Raw genomic sequence first — 17220 nt, forward strand, 5'->3', positions numbered from 1 at the left:
GTGTGTGTAGAAAGTATTCTACACGGGGAATAGTTAAAACACCACGTATAAGGTGATTGCAAGTGTAGAGGGTGTTCTACACGGATCCTTTGTAGCGGTATTGTTCAAAGGTGTAATAGGTTTCTATCTCCACCTGAAGGAGGTTGAATAGTAAATTTGGGAATCCTCAAGGGGTAGCTTGAGGCGAGGACGTAGGCAGTGGGGCCGAACCTCGTTAACATACTGAGTTTGCTTCTCTCTTACCCTTACTCTTTATATTTATTGTTATTTCATATTTTGTTTATATTTTATATTATATATTTGATTTATAATTGTTATTTTTTTTATACAACTCAATTCACCCCCCCTCTTGTGTTAGTCATCTGGGCAACAACCATCAACACTGGTAACTGTTGAAGGAAAATTCTTCCCTTCTACCAACGCAATTAGAAGAGAAAACCCAGATTTCATAGCAGAGATGATCGGCGAAAATAAAATAGGGAAAAACAGAACAAAGAGAGACGGTCGAACCTGGGTAAAAGAAATTGAAGAACGACGGGGTTTTGGTGGGAAGCAGAAGAATGGAGGACTAGGGTTTATAAGGCGCGATGATCTGCCATTTGAAGGCTCTCACGATGTGCCGTTCGTTGCAGCTTTTCATGGCATGGAGATGCTTTGTTTTTTTTTTTTGTATAAAAACAGAGGCTACGTTGATACCACGTGGGCGGGTTTTCAAAACTGCTAGTGGCCAAAATTTATGTGCAATGAATCGTGCATAGTGGGGGTGGCAAAAGAGGTTGTGGTGTGGTTTGCTTGCTTCATGGCGATTTCATGGTGTTGCATTATGTACGAGCGAAGAGACACATGGCGGTGGTTGCCGCCATGGGTTGATGGTGGCTCACATGTTATAAAATAATCAGCTTTTAGTTATAAAAGCTTAGCTTATTGTGATAATAAAAAAACAGTTTATGAATATAAATCCTTTCGGACTGTTTTAAAAAAAAAAACACTGTTTTGAATCCAAAAATCTTAGATGCAAGAATCACAATAACCTCATTTTGACATCAACTACAACCATTGAAACAACAGTATACCAGTACATGACCATATCACCAATATATATACAGTATGCTATTAACTCGTATGTTATGCAGATCAACAAGATAATCTATCAAAATATTTCAAGATGCAAATATTATCAATAAAGAATATGAAAGAATATTAAAACTATGAAAAACAAGAAAAAACACACCGATATACGTGGTTCGACCCTAATGGTCTACGTCCACGGCAGGAATGGGCCTCAGAGCTCTTTATTGATGAACAATACTTCACAGAGAAGCCTCAGTACATTTAGAGTAACAAAATCCTCACAGAAAACACCAGAAATCACTCAGATTTCTTCTCTCTACAAGGAAACCATGAAAACCCTAATTTCCCTCTCTGTTTTCTCTCTCAAGCTCTCTGTCTCTCAAACAAAAGGAATGAATGAATCCAATTAGGTTTACACCGTATAGCTATGTATTTATAGGTTACAAGAGATGTCAACACGTGTAATGATCCAGCGGCTCAGCTCTAAGACCTTCTGAAGGAAGCACGGGCTTCTCACGTGATCAGTCAGCTCAATAGTCATAACTTGAAGGGTCCAGATTTTGCCACTTGTCCACCATCCATTTAATAAACACTTCAAGAGAACATAAAGCAAATTAAATGGTACGTAACATATAAATGTATTGACATATATATTACAAATCTCCACCTTGGCAAACATTTATTTACCAAATTTAATTCCTCATCATTGGCTCATTCCTGCATTGTCCCCTCTAATGGGGACTTATTCTAGACTCCATACCAACTAAGTTCAAACAACTTAGACTAAGGGACTGACTTGGTCATCATATCTGAGGGGTTATCCTCAGTTGAGACCTTCTCCACACTTACTACCTTAGATTCTATAACATCCGTTACAAAATGAAGCCTTACATCAATATGTTTTGATCTTTCATGAAAAACTTGGTTTTTAGCTAAGTGCAGTGTGCTTTGATTGTCACAGTGTATTGTGATATTTCCATTAAAAATATTTAACTCACTAGCTATTCCTTTCAGCCATATGGCCTCTTTAATGGCTTCTGTCAATGCTATATATTCAGCTTCTGTGTGTGGTGGACAATGCCACCACAGATTGTAAGTGTGACTTCCAGCTAATAGCCCCCCAAAAGCAGTAAACACATAACTAGTCAAAGACTTTCTAGTGTCTATGCTCCCAGCATAATCAGAGTCTACAAAACCAGCCAGTTCACACCCCTTCTTCACATTGTTCCTAAAGATAAGCCCCAAGTTAGTAGTACCAGCTAGGTATCTTAATACCCATTTAATGGCCTGCCAATGGGGTTTTCCTGAGTTCCCTATAAATCTACTAACCACACTCACAACATATGTTAAGTCAGGTCTAGAACAAACCATTGCATACATTATACTTCCCACCATGCTAGCATACGTGATTTGTTGCATAAAACAAATATCAGAGTCTGTTTCTGGGGCCTGATCTAAGGACAGTTTAAACTACTGTCCTAAGGGTGTAACTACATGCTTCACTTGTTCCATACCAAATCTAGTGAGAATTTTAGAGATGTAATTTTTCTGAGATAAGAATAGCATCCTAGCATTTCTATCTCTTTCAATTTCCATTCCTAAAATTTTCTTAGCAGGGCCCAGTTCTTTCATTTAAAATTCTGACTTCAACATGTTTTTAACTTGATCAATTAAAACAGTGTCTTTACAAGCTATCAACATGTCATCAACATACAAAAGGAGATAAACAAATATTCCTTTTTCTTCCTTGTAATAGACACAACTATCATAGCAGCTTCTTTTAAAATTATTGTTAATTATGTGTGTATCAAATCTTTTATACCACTGTCTAGGTGATTGTTTAAGACCATATAAAGATTTTTTAAGTAAACACACTGCATTACTTTTAATTTTATTAGTAAAGCATTCAGGAGGCTGCATATAAATTTCTTCTTCAAGTTCTCCATGTAGAAAAGCAGTTTTAACATCTAAATGTTCCAGATGCAAGTCTTCAAAAGCTGTATAAGCTAGCAGTAGCCTAATTGAGCTATGTTTAACCACTGGAGAGAATATTTCATTGAAATCTATTCCTTCTCTCTGCGTAAACCCTTTGGCTACAAGTCTAGCCTTATATCTGGTCCCTTCTACCCCTGGTATGCCTTCATGTTTCTTATAGATCCACTTGGATCCAATGAGTTTTACCCCCTTAGGTTTAGTTACTAAAACCCAGGTTTTATTTTTACTAAAAGATTCCATTTCCTCATGCATAGCAAGAATCCATTTTGAGGAATCCTTACTAGTTACTGCCTCTTTATAGGTTCTAGGTTCCTGGTAAACCACCTCATCAGCTATAGTTAGAGCAAACATAGTGAGTTCTGCCTGCCCATACCTTATAGGTGGTTTATAACTCTCTTCTGCCTATCTCTCACTAAGTTATAGGAGTTAGCACCACTTTGTTCAGTGTCCCCTGAGTCTTCTTCCTCAGGTTTGCTACTTTCCCCAATTTCAGGTTCAAATTGGGCACTTACTTGCTCCACGTCAATCTGAGATCCCCTTGGGGATTGGTCAGTTTTTGGATCACTATTTTTCTCCTATACCCGAGCCATTTGTGACTCATTGAAGGTCACATCCCTGCTCACAATGCAGTTATACCTACCAAGTCCATCTACCCAAAGTTTGTAGCCCTTAACTCCTTCAAGATACCCTATAAAGATGCACTTGAGTGCCCTGGGTTCCAACTTGTCAGTTTTTTAGTGTGCATAAGCAACACACCCAAAAATTCTTAGGTAGTCATAGCTGGGAGGTTTCCCAGACCACAACTCATGTGGAGTTTTAAACTCTATGGCAGATGATGGGCATCTGTTTATGAGATGTACAGCAGTAGTGGCAGCCTGCCCAAAATGTTTTGGGCAGCCTTGACTTTGACAACATACACCTTACCCTTTTTAGGATGGTTCTGTTCATCCTTTCAGTTAAACCATTCTGTTGGGGTGTTTCCCTCACTGTCTTATGCCTAAGAATTCCTTCTTTTTGACAGTACATATTAAACTCATTAGACAGAAACTCTAGGCCATTATCTGTTCTAAGGATTTTGAGTTTTCTACCTACTTGGTTTTCCACTAGAGTCTTCCACTCCTTAAATTTTTCAAAAGTGTCACTCTTGTTTTTAAGGATGTATATCCAGACCTTCCTAGAGTAATCATCCACTAAGGAGAGAAAATAACTCCCTCTACTATGTGAATTTACTCTTGCTGGTCCCCATAGGTCAGAATGAATATAATCTAGAGTTTGTTTGGTGTTGTGGGTTGCTGACTTAAAACTAATCCTCTTAGCCTTTCCATAGATACAATCTTCACAGGAAAGTAAGTTTCCTAGGTTTTGGTCACTCAGCAACCCTTGTTTTTGTAATTCTAAAAGTCCCCCTTGACTTACATGTCCAAGCCTCCTATGCCATAGTACAGCTTTGTTTTCTACTATGTTCTGAGTTGGGTATGCTTCCCCAACTACTGTTTTCCCAAGAAGTGTATACAACCCATTTTTAATTACTCCTTTCATAATAACTAGAGAGCCTTTAGTAACTCTAAGAACCCCTCCCTCAGATTTAAAGGTGTAGCCTGCCAAATCAAGTATACCAAGAGAAATTAAGTTTCTCTTTAGTTCAGGTATGAACCTGACCTCCCTCAGAACCTTTTCAATCCCATCATGCATTTTGAGTCTTGCTGACCCTATACCCATGACTTTACATGACTTGTTATTTCCTAGAATTACCTGCCCCCCTTCCATCTTAGTGAATGTCTCAAACCACTCTCTAATTGGACACATATGAAAAGAACAACCAGAGTCCATTATCCACTCTGTTTTAGAGTCAACTTCACTCACAGTAAGTACCTCAACATTTTCATACCCCTCTAAGACCATAGAAGCATCCCCTGCCTCTTTGGTCTTGTTCCCAAGGTTTGCTTTCCTTTCAGGACAGTCCTTCTTAAAATGTCCTTCCTTGTGGCAATGAAAACATTTAAACTGTTTTCCCTTTGATTTAGACCTAGATTTCTTGTTTTCATTTTTACCCTTTTTCTCCCTTTTTTATGTTCTACCCCTAACTGATAAACCTTCCCCATGACCTTGTTTGGTATCTCCCCTACTTTGAAGTTCCCTAGTATGGAGTATAGATTGTACTTCATCTAGTGTCAAAGAGTCTCTACCATACATCATGATTTCTTTAAGGCTTAGATATGATGAGTCCAAAGAACTCATCAAGAGGATGGCCTGATCCTCATCTTCCACCTTAATGTCTATGTTAGCTAGGTCTAGAATAATCTTGTTGAACTCATCAAGGTGCTGTCCTATTGGTGTTCCTGGGGTCATCTTGAAGGTAAACAACTTGGTTTTCTTGTGTAGTCTATTTGCTAGAGACTTTGTCATATACAAATTTTCTAATTTTAGCCATATGCCTGCAACCGTGTCCTCACTAGCCACCTCTCTTAGGACTTTATCCCCAGGAGAGAGGATTAGGGCACTATGGGCCTTCTGGAGAATGTCCTTATGGACAATCCCTTTTTCTTCCTCTTTCGAGGAAGAGCCCTTTAATTTTTCAGCAAGAAGGGCATCCTGCAGTCCATGTTGGACTAGCAGTGCCCTCATTTTTATTCTCCATAAGCCAAAATCATTATCTCCAGTAAACTTCTCTATGTCAAACCTCATGGTCCCCATGAACCTAGGGCTCTAGATACCAGTTGTTATAAAATAATCAGCTTCTAGTTATAAAAGCTTATCTTATTGTGGTAATAAAAAAACAGTTTATGAATATAAATCCTTTCGGACTGTTTTAAAAAAAAAAAAAAAAACACTGTGTTTTGAATCCAAAAATCTTAGATGCAAGAATCACAATAACCTCAGTTTGACATCAACTACAACCATCGAAACAACAGTATACCAGTACATGACCATATCACCAATATATATACAGTATGCTATTAACTCGTATGTTATGCAGATCAACAAGATAATCTATCAGAATATTACAAGATGCAAATATTATCAATAAAGAATATGAAAGAATATCAAAACTATGAAAAATAAGAAAGAACAGACCAATATACGTGGTTCGACCCTAATGGTCTACGTTCACGGCAGGAATGGGCCTCATAGCTCTTTATTGATGAATAATACTTCACAGAGAAGTCTCAGTACATTTAGAGTAACAAAATCCTCGCAGAAAACACCAGAAATCACTCAAATTTCTTCTCTCTACAAGGAAAGCATGAAAACCCTAATTTCCCTCTCTGTTTTCTCTCTCGAACTCTCTGTCTCTCAAAGCAGCAGCTTTGTACAAAAGGAATGAATGAATCCAATTAGGCTTACACCGTATAGCTATGTATTTATAGGTTACAAGAGATGTCAACACGTGTAATGATCCAGTGGCTCAGCTCTAAGACCTTCTGAAGAAAGCACGGGCTTCTCACGTGATCAGGCAGCTCAATAGTCATAACTTGAAGGGTCCAGATTTTGCCACTTGTCCACCATCCATTTAATAAACACTTCAAGAGAACATAAAGCAAATTAAATGGTACGTAACATATAAATGTATTGACATATATATTACATCACAGACTAATGCAAATGAGCGTGGGTGGTGTTCCAAAGCTATTTGCAGTGATGCAAGGCCGTGGGTACGTATGGGTACACATGAGCGGCACACGTGGGCATGGAGTTTTTGTCGTTGGTCAGTGTATGTAAGTGTTTGTTGGGTTGAGATGCTGCTTTGGTTTTTCATTGTGTTACTGCCACAAGGGCTCACGATTGGAGGAATCTCAAGGAGGGGCTAGAGGTTGATAATGTGTATGAGAAGGTAGTGCGACAACCCTATATTACAGGGAAGGTGACGGCATGTGCATGGCTACGTGGGCATAGAAGTCGTGGGGGATTTTCATTCGTGTGTCTGTTGGTTACCAAAAAGAATCCATCAGTTAGTCTTTTGCTAGAATGAGGCCTGGTCTATTTTGCTCCTGAATCCTGAGTAGTATTTGATGCTCATAACTTCAAATGCCAAATACTATAGATAACCATATTCTTTGTCTTTGGAATGATGAACAGGTGCTTTTGCCTAAAGGTGGTTGGCATCCAGTGTCACTGACAGATATGATTACCTCCGCCTCAATTAAAAAGATTCATAGTAAGGCAACATACATTGCGCATCCATCCTGATAAGGCTCAACAGAAAGGTGCCAGTCTCAAGCAAAAATATACTGCAGAAAAGGTTTTCGATATCCTTAAGGTACCATATCGGTATTTATGAGAACGTTTAGTTCTCTTCTCTTATTCATATTTGATAACTATTATAGCCGCGAATTACCTGCTAGTTTTCATTCTTGAGACTGGCATTTAAGGTTCATGCCGCATATACTTCATTGGGTGGTAATATTTTTCTCTTCAAAATGCGTGTCTTTTTAATTTCCTTTCCAATATAAGTTCTGGATTGGATTGTTTGACACTCTTCTATTTTTTTTAAATAAAATATATATTGAAGAAAAAAATAACTTTAATGTATCTAAATCTCTGACAGCTTAGGTGCAGCATAAGTCAGTGCAGAAAAAAGGTGCCGATTGGCAATCAGTCATTCTCTATATACATTTTATATAGGTATTTTCCATGAAATATTTATTGGTAAAATGAACTCTTTTATATAGGTTAATAGTGAGTATATATAATCAACTATTTAGATTTATAAAATTTAGTATAAATAACAATCCGCACATTGCACGGATTATAAGCTCGTTTATTTTTATTTCGATAAAATTATAGATTATAAAGTTATTTTTTATTATAAAATAAATCTAACGTATTATATAAATTAGTCGTGTCTATATAATAAAAAAAATAAAGAAAAACTCCATTTATCATTTTGTATCATCAATATCTTGTTAAATAGTATTATCTCCGCCCCCAAAATGAACTCTAGGATTCAAAATCCCCTTTTCAAATATATCAAAAAATATCTTGTTAAATGAATTACCCAATTTAATTGATAAGCTATTATTTATATAAAGTAAAAATAACTACCTAAGTTGGTCCATATTCCCAGTTAGCGCTTCCAATAATACAATTAGAACAACTCCAATAATACAATTAGAGCGTACTTTGGTCAACGAAAGAGATACTTTAGGCAGAGCAGGTTTTCCTTTCTGTTGCTGTATACTTTCCCTTCTTCCAAACTAATAATTCACGCAAATTACCAACAGGTATACGTGTCCTTCCTCTGTGAAGCAGAAAATTAGAGGAAAATATAAAATGCAATGACAGCTAATCACAGGGCAGAAGAATGAATAATTCTATTTATAATCTCCCGACTCTACGTATTATATTTATTTTATTTTTTATTTTTTTTATAATAAATATATAATATATGAAGAAAAATTCTATAAACCGTCTAATTATTTTATTTTCATCTTATTAAGTATAATGTGACATATTTATTGTCATTAAATAATTATTTATTTTATATTTCTATTTTATTTAATAGTGATAAATGAGTCCTTTTTTATTTAATATAATAAAAATAAGATAATAGTATAATATATAACATTATTCATATATAAATAATAAGTAAAATAATTTAATTAATTTAATAATAATAAATTCAATAATAATAATAATAATTTTAAAATATATAATATAAAATTATGAGTAACTTTCCTCAGGATCCATTTTATGGAAGATTACCAATTGACAAAAATATATATATAACTTTCAAATAATTATAACTTTGTCATTTGAACTTTTATGTCATTTGTATCTGTGAACACTTTTTACATTATTTTCAAACAAATAATACATTTTTTACATTATTTTCAAACAAATAATACATATTTAAAAGTATTTTAAATATATGGTTACTAAATAATAAATAATTTTTTAATAATATAACTTATTATTACAATTAAAAAATTTAAAACTAGAAAATTATATATATATTAATACCCCCGCAATACAATCCCAAACTTGAAATTCAACCGGGCAAGTACCTTTTATTTTCAAGTTCTTTTATATATAATCACTCTTGAGTACTCGTTATACACTCTACTGACTTGAAGTGTTACTCAGAGCAAGCGTGTTGATTCAAGGGAGTACTATTGTATGTTTTTTTTAGACATTTTATCGAACATATTCTATGGACATTGTTTGACAACATTTACAAATTCTACGCACATCGTCTGATGAACAAAATCGCTGAGCTCAAAATCTACGAAAGAAGCAATCAAATTCAAATGGCTGCATGTTTAATTGAAGAAGCTTGTAAATTTATCAAACACAAAATCAAGGTTTGAAGCAAAAGAAACTCTTGAAACTGGAGATAACAATACCACAGGTCTAAATACCACTTCACTTAACTATAAAAGGCCAAAACACAATGGCTCTCAACCAAAACTCTTTTGTTACACAACAGTGTTTTTTGTTATGATTCTCACATGGTACATCATTTTATAGTGCACTAAAACACTTTGACTGGGACAAGGTTCAGAGGTATTCTTTTCTGGGTAAGGCCAGCACCAGTCGATTCTTCCATGTTTATATCCTCCTCCTTCATCCCTGAGGGCACTTTCCAATCGAAACAATACAAAAGATTCGCAAGTGAAAGCTCAACGGTGGTCGCTCCCATGTATATCCCAGGACAACCTCTTCGACCAGATCCAAATGGCAATAACTCAAAATGTTGTCCTTTATACTCGATAGAGCTATCAACGAACCTTTCTGGGTAGAACTCTTCTGGGTTCTTCCAGTATTCAGGGTCTCGTCCTAGCGCCCAAGCATTTACTTGGAGCAACGAGTTGGGGCCAATGTCATAACCGCCGATCTTAACGTCTGTCATGGTTAGTCTTGGAAGGAGAATTGCGGCTGGAGGGTGCAATCTAAATGTTTCTTTGATTATCATCTTCAGGTAATGAAGATGAGTTATGTCGCTTTCGGTGACGTTTCCTCTGTTTCCAACGACGTTTCTGACTTCATCTTGTGCTTTCTTCATCGCTCGTGGGTTCTTTGCAAGCTCCGCCATTGACCATAGCATGGTGACTGCAGCAGTGTTACTTCCGCCCAAAAACATATCCTGAAATACACGAAGAAATATTGCATAATGACGATTAGAACATAGAAACCTAAGACCTGAGCTCAAGAAATTAAGATTAATGCAGAAAACACGAGGAAACGTGATAAAAAAACCCTGGAAAGAAAGCTTGAGTCCTTACGAAGAGGATGGCCTTAATGTTATCTTTATTGAACGGAGGAGCACCGGTGTTGGTTCGCTGATCCCTTTCTATTCTCAGCAACACGTCGATAAGGTCTTCGTGGTCTTGTTCTGTCTTCTTGGGGTTGAGATGAAGATCAATGGTCTGTTGCAGAAAATCATCCAAATCACGAAAAATCTTTTCGAGTCTTCGAATCCGGCCAGAGAGCCTGTCAATAATCCATCCCACGTACGGAAAGAATTCAGTTGCACTGAAGCTTGCAAACATGACTTCAGCCTCATGAACCACTTCTCGAAGCTTTTCATTATCCAAACCACTCCCACGAAAATTCTTTCCGAAAGCAGTCCGACAGAGTATATTTGCTGTGAGAGCCAACATCTTCTCAGAAAGATCAACAGGGGTTGCAGAAGATGCAGACTGAGAAATTGAATTAACAAGAGAAGCTACTTCTTCTTCCCTGATAAAGCTATATGACTGCACCCTAGCCACGCTAAATAGCTCAAGAGCACAGATTTTCCTCATCTCTCTCCAATAATCACCGTAAGGTGCGAAAACTATGTCTTTGTAATTGTACGTCAGTCTCCCGGCTGTGGATGAGACAGGTCTACTGCAACAATCAAGATCATGAACCTTTAGGACTTGTCTTGCAGCCTCAGCTGAAGAGATGTTAATAATTGTTTTCGAACCGAATTTGAGGAGCATGATTGGGCCATATTTTTTGGAAAGTTGGGACAAAGTTTTGTGAGGCAATTCACCAAGCTGGTGCATGTTCCCAATAATGGGAAGGGTAGGAGGGCCTGGTGGAAGGCGCTTCTTTTGCTTTTGGCCATTGATTTTGTTTTTCACAAGAAGCAGTACTAGAGGGAGAAGAAAGAGAAGGGAGAGCCTCAGCCACAGGGGCACAGCATAAAGATCCATTGAAGCTTCCATGTTTGTTTGCAGTAAGCTACTCTATGACTCTCCATTTATAGAGACAGACCGTCCATCAATGTTTCACAAGTATTATAAAAAAACAAATGAGTTCGCAATCCATTGCATTTCTGAAATGAAAAGTCAAAACCTAGTATTCATTTAAGACTACTTATGAAAAAAATATAGAAGTTGTCAAATATAATTGAATAAATATACGTCCAATAATATACATAATTTTGTCTCTTATTTTATTTTTTTATTTTGGTAGTTCATGTATTTAATTTTTTTATAATTTTTAAAAATATTTAAAAGTATTAAAAAAATATGAATACAAAATAAAAATAAATAAATTAAAATATGAATTTTTCCTAAAGGCAGGCACTCCTTGTGTCAGAGCTTTCCTAGGACTCACGTGAGTTTTTTATATTTTTTCTATGAAAAATATAGAAAAAATAAATAAAAATGCACCCTAGCAGCACCCTTTACATCAAACACCCGGTTTATGTCAAAGCTCGCCGCATCAAATTAAATTAGAAAAATATATATATACATATATATTACTATTTTAGTTTGTTCTATAGACATAGTGAAGTCTTATAATTAAATTACACACCAAATTTATAAATAAAATATTTTAATTAAAAAAATTTTATTATCAAACTGATATATAGAATATATTTAGTAAAATATTTTTATGACATAATTTTATTTAAAAAATAAATTTTAAAAATAAAATCTTATAAATCAAATTTTATGAGTTAAGTAATTTGAAAATAGAATAAGCCATATTTGGAAAGCATGTCACGTCATGGTCGTTTTTCGATTTTCTTCTAAGGTCCCATTCTTTCCTTCCCTAGCTGACAACAGTTCGATTCTTGGATTGAGTCTTAGCCCAGCAACTTGTCCATGGACAGCTGACTATATGCCTTAGCAGCTCAACAAAGGGCGGTGGTAACTGCGAAGCGATAGCGACGGAACATGAGTAGCTAAGCATGTTCCATGTGGCATGTACCAAATAGGGGTGTTCAACCGGATCCGGATCCGGGTATCCGGCCATAACCGGATCCGGATCCGGATTTTAAAAACCGGGCGGTTATCCGCCCGGATAGACCCGGATTCCAATCCGGGCGGATATCCGGATCCAATCCGGATATCCGGATTATAACCGGATATCCGGTTTTTTTTTGCAATTTTTGCCTTAAAACCCGGATATCCGGATTATAACCGGGTCTAATCCGGGTTTTTTTTTTTTTTTTTTTTTTTCAGACTTTATAACTCTAAAAAATATATATATAGCACTTAAAAAAAAAAAAAAATCTGATATCTTATTTCAATTGCCCAATTTGTTTTAAAAAATAATTTAAACACATTTTATAAGTTAAAAAAATAAAAAGTAAATTCAAGAACAAAATAAATAAAAATGCAAAAATAGATAATATTGTTGTTTACATCTCAATGCAAAACATTAATTTACAAAGAACAAAATAAATAATAATACATTACAACTAATTAAACTAATACAATCCATTACAAAGAACAAAATAAATAATAATACATTACAATGCTGCTACTATTTCAAAAAAAAAAAAATTACAATGTCCTTCACATCTTGAAAGTTGAATATAGAATTGAGGAAGCTGCACAAGGGACATTGACCAGCACAATCCAACAACCTGATTACAGGAAATATAGCCATTAAATCCATATTAATATTTAATTAAACAAGAACAGTCAAGCATCAACTGCACAAGCATATTGTTGCATAATATATGGAAAAACAGGTTCAGGTCTAGAGAGGAAGTCTATCTCATGGTCCCAATTCAATTTAGCAGTTTAAAGGGTCTATCTAGATATAACTCCTGAAAAATTGTTTAATTATCGCTCAAAAATACCCTTCAATCAAGAGATAATCGAGGCTGCAGCGTGATAACATTTGGAACAGGTCATAGCCAGCCGAATGAATCAGAAGTCAATCCAATCACAAACTAATAATGTCATTCATAGGCATGGCCCTGTTTGTTTCCCAGGACATTAAAATATATGAAAACTGAAAGCTTGAAATTCCTTATTTTCAGAGATATCGTTTTATTATTACTTAATACCAAATAAGAAAAGGTATTATTTTTGTCCATGGCTGCAATACCTGCACCATTGTTGTTCATTTTCAAGGAGAAAATATTAGCATATGCAAATTATGTATCAAATGGAGAAGCATGAAAGTCAATGAGTTAAGTAGATAAATCAGAGCAAACGTTCTATGGTTTCATTTCTATTTGCTGGAGAAGAATTCTCATTCATACTAATGGAATTTTGTGTTACCTGAAAGGTACAGTACACGAAGAGGAAAACAAGAGTAACAATGAGTGAAACTAAGACTACGATTAAAGAATGGTTTGTAAGCATAACCCCAGAAACTAACAGTTCAAACCATAATTTAGATAAAAAGGGTCAAAACAGTGGTCAAAGATGTGGGCAGGATGGTGGGGGTGAAGATCAGGATCTTGCATAAGCACCGAAAGTTGCAAAGGACAGTCATAATCTAATAGGGTTTTGAGAGACAAGAAAGGACAGATTTTTTGAATTGAATCTCTTTCAATTCTGAAAGGAAAATCCAGAAATGCTCACAAAAGACATCTATGTGGGTTTTATTTCTGTCCCATTAAATATTTTTTTTTTTTTTGATAAGTAATAATTTTATTGAAGAAATAGGCATAAGCCCAAGTACACAGGAAGTATACAAAGGATAAACCTACAACTTCCTGAAAACAAAAAGAAAAAAACCCAAAAAAACTAAAACAGATTCAGGAAATTATCCACCATTACATAAACTTTCGCCCAAAAACCCAAAGTACCCATGAAAAAAACCCTAAGATCTTCCAAAGTGCGTTCATTATCATCAAAACATCTCCTATTTCTTTCTATCCACAAGCACCACATGAGACAAGGAGGAATCATCTTCCAAACAGACGCTGCCTTCTTACAGCCCTTCAAACCCTTCCATCCTACCAATAAATCCACCACATCTTTGGGCATCACCCAATGCAAACCTGTCCAACTCAGAACCTCATCCCACAAGAATCTAGCCACTTCACAGTGAAGGAAAAGATGCACTTCACAGTGAAGGAAAAGATGATTTACAGAATCATCTTTTCCAGAATCACAAAGACAAATACAAAATACATTACCAGAATCACAAAGACAAATACAAAATCATAGCCTGCAAACTCACAAGTACAAATGCAAACTCACAGACCCAAATATGAAGTATTTCAAGTGAAAATGAAAGCATGAAAAATGATGAATGCATCAATGTGAAATCAATGTGAAAACTCACAACCAGCAAAATCACAAATACAAATGCTGTCAAAAAATAATATATTATTAAAAATTACTACTTAATATGATTCAATGAATCACTCCATAGTCCATACGAAGTAGAATATACAAGAATTTTAGGTAAGTCTTACTCATTTTCTCAATGTTCTTTCTTCCAAGTTTGCTTTTTCTCTACAAATCGGAGACAGCTAGTGCCTCATGTTGATAAAATGTCCTCTTGGTAACCTTTTTCAGTTTCTTGGTTGCTCAACGAGTGAGCCAATCATCTGTTTCCCGATACGACCTCTGAAACGCCCAATCAACATCCTACCTATCAGAATAAGAGGGAAAATGTGCTAGATGATGCAAACCCTAAGATGTGCGAGAATAAGATCTTCTGACCCACGCGAAAATCAAACATAAACCCAGAAAAAGGAACCCACCCAAATCGAGAGAGAGAGAGAGAGATTAACATACCTTAGGTTTCAAGACAGAGACAGACGGATTTGCTATGCAATCGCCACGGGCCTAGGGTTCTTGAGAGACGAGCGTGAGAGAAGACGAGTGAGATGCTGAGATTCGATCGAGAGAGACGGATTACCGGGTTATGTTTGGGGAAAATCCAACATAAGAAGAAACGGTGTCGTTTCGGGGGGGAAAATCAGTAACCGGGTGTATAACCCGGTTACGGATTACCGGGTTATAAAACCGGATCCGTAACCGGATCCGGTTTTATAACAACCGCCCGGGTGTAATCCGGGCGGATATCCGCCCGTATTTACCCGGATCCGGATTTCCGGACCGGATCCGGAAAAAAACCGGTCCGGATGCACACCCCTGGTACCAAATACTTGGAACTATCCGAATTTAAGAAGAAAATTAGCTCGCTACCGTGTAACGAAAGTATGTCGGACAGGAACTAAATTATTCAGACTATGGTAGATAAGCAGAAACTTTAAAAAAATGAAACGGTTCAAAGTTCAAACATCTCAAGAAGATAAAGACAAAAAGACAGAAATTTTGTGATCGGAAAACCATTGCCATCCATGGCATAAAAAACAGAAATGAGATATGTGGCAAGACAGAGAGAGGTAACTTGAATTGCGACATCGAGGGGAAGGTGATGATAGTGTAAAGCCAACTACCAATAGAGCATTCATAGCCAAATTTAATAGAACATTGCTATTTATAAGTCTTATATACTACATATTACATATTTTTTATTTTTTTTATTTTTTTTTAATTTTTTTTAGATTTATTTTTTTTAAACTAATTCAATTTTTTTATTTATTATTCATATATTAAACATTTGATAAAATAAAAAAATAAAAAAATTTTAAAAAATAAATGATATATAGTGTATATACTTATGTTTAGAATTTTTCATTCTCAAAACTTGAAAAATCAGCTCTGAATCGACAGAATAGTTAATTAAGAGGCCAAGGTGATGGCACTTGAAAAATCAGCTCTGAATTGACAGAATAGTTAATTAAGAGGCTAAGGTGATGGCGCGCAGCAATAATGGCACTAAAAAATATTGGTGAGTGGGAAATGAAGAAAGCAAGACACAGCTACGTAGCCACGTATCGCTATCCCAATTCCCGTGCGTTTAAAAAAATATTGGTGAGTGGGAAATGAAGAAAGCAAGAGGCCTCTCCCCACCTTCACTAGTTGATTTTACAAAGCTACTGTGCCTGCATTTTACAAAGCTACCTCTACCTGTACCTGCTCCATAAATTCAAGCAGTCCAATACGGCGGCGGTGTCTAAGTTTGACAAATAAAACAGAGATGACAAATTCCCAACACATTTCATAATATATATTTTATAAGAATATGTCATTATTTTAAAAGATCGTTTGGTAAATTATTTTTAAATATTATTCAAACATAAAATAATTTTTAATTTTTAATTTTACTAATCATTATAATTATTATAAACCTCAAGAGAAAGTATAAAAATCAATTAAATTTTTTCAAACTTCAACAAAAGAATTATATTAAAAGTTATATTTAAATTTTTTATAATATTTCTAATCAACTTATCCTCAAAAGTCAATAAGACATCTTAATTTATATTATTTTACTACTATTTATATTAAATGTTCAAACGAAGATATATATAGTAGCAAAATACTTGGACTGGAAAAATTGGAAAAATCACCCACATCAGGAAATTATTTGCACAAATCAAGCTACAAAGAAATTGAGAAAGAGTGGTTGAATCTCGAAGAACATGCACGGTACCGACAACAAGGAAGAACATGCGTATGACGTCCTTATAGTAGCAAAATACTTGGACTGGAATCTGAATCTTGATGAAGAAGGGACAATGAAGAAGATGAAGCGTTTGAAACTAGCCAAGACGAAAAGGGACGATGGAGAAGATGGAGAAGATGAAGAGTATGGCATTTCACTCAGTCTAATAAAAGAATGTGGAGGTGATGATGGAGTGGCAAAATGAGGAGGCACTAGACAGGGAAGAGAGAAGAGGGAAAATGCGTAGGTTAGAGTTTCATTCTTTGAAAGAGATGAATATATACCCTATTAAAATCGATGTCATTTAAGGTTTTTATAAATTCAAATAGTTCCAAGTATTTGGTACATGCCACATGGAACATGCTTAGCCACCAAGATACTCAGACATGTTCTGAGATAAAATGAAAATGTTATAAATAATAGTAAAATAATTTATAAATAGTAGTA

At 35.5% G+C, this 17220-nt stretch overlaps 1 protein-coding gene and 1 long non-coding RNA gene across 3 annotated transcripts in view; both read right to left on the reverse strand.

The window, feature by feature from the left end:
* LOC122313643 (cytochrome P450 71B34-like) overlaps nucleotides 1-11244 on the reverse strand; it is a 47961-nt gene extending 36717 nt beyond the window's left edge. The window contains exons 1-2 of one of the 2 annotated variants that reach the window (XM_043128813.1): nucleotides 10290-11244; nucleotides 9300-10150 (exon numbers count right to left, since the gene is read on the reverse strand). In XM_043128813.1, coding sequence (XP_042984747.1) covers nucleotides 9539-10150; nucleotides 10290-11219 — 1542 coding nt within the window. In that variant the 5' untranslated portion in view covers nucleotides 11220-11244 and the 3' untranslated portion in view covers nucleotides 9300-9538. Of the gene's footprint in view, nucleotides 1-9299; nucleotides 10151-10289 lie in introns of those variants that run through there. The other variant, XM_043128814.1, reaches the window with a different exon arrangement.
* A 1490-nt stretch (nucleotides 11245-12734) lies between these two features.
* LOC122314050 lies at nucleotides 12735-15324 on the reverse strand. Its single transcript, XR_006243585.1, has 3 exons — nucleotides 14994-15324; nucleotides 14669-14847; nucleotides 12735-12874 (listed from the first exon to the last, which is right to left on the reverse strand). It is a non-coding gene; the product is annotated as an uncharacterized LOC122314050 (long non-coding RNA).
* Between the last annotated feature and the right edge of the window lie 1896 nt (nucleotides 15325-17220).

Source organism: Carya illinoinensis, chromosome 6 (genome assembly GCF_018687715.1).
Source record: "Carya illinoinensis cultivar Pawnee chromosome 6, C.illinoinensisPawnee_v1, whole genome shotgun sequence".
Classification (NCBI taxonomy): Eukaryota; Viridiplantae; Streptophyta; class Magnoliopsida; order Fagales; family Juglandaceae; genus Carya; species Carya illinoinensis.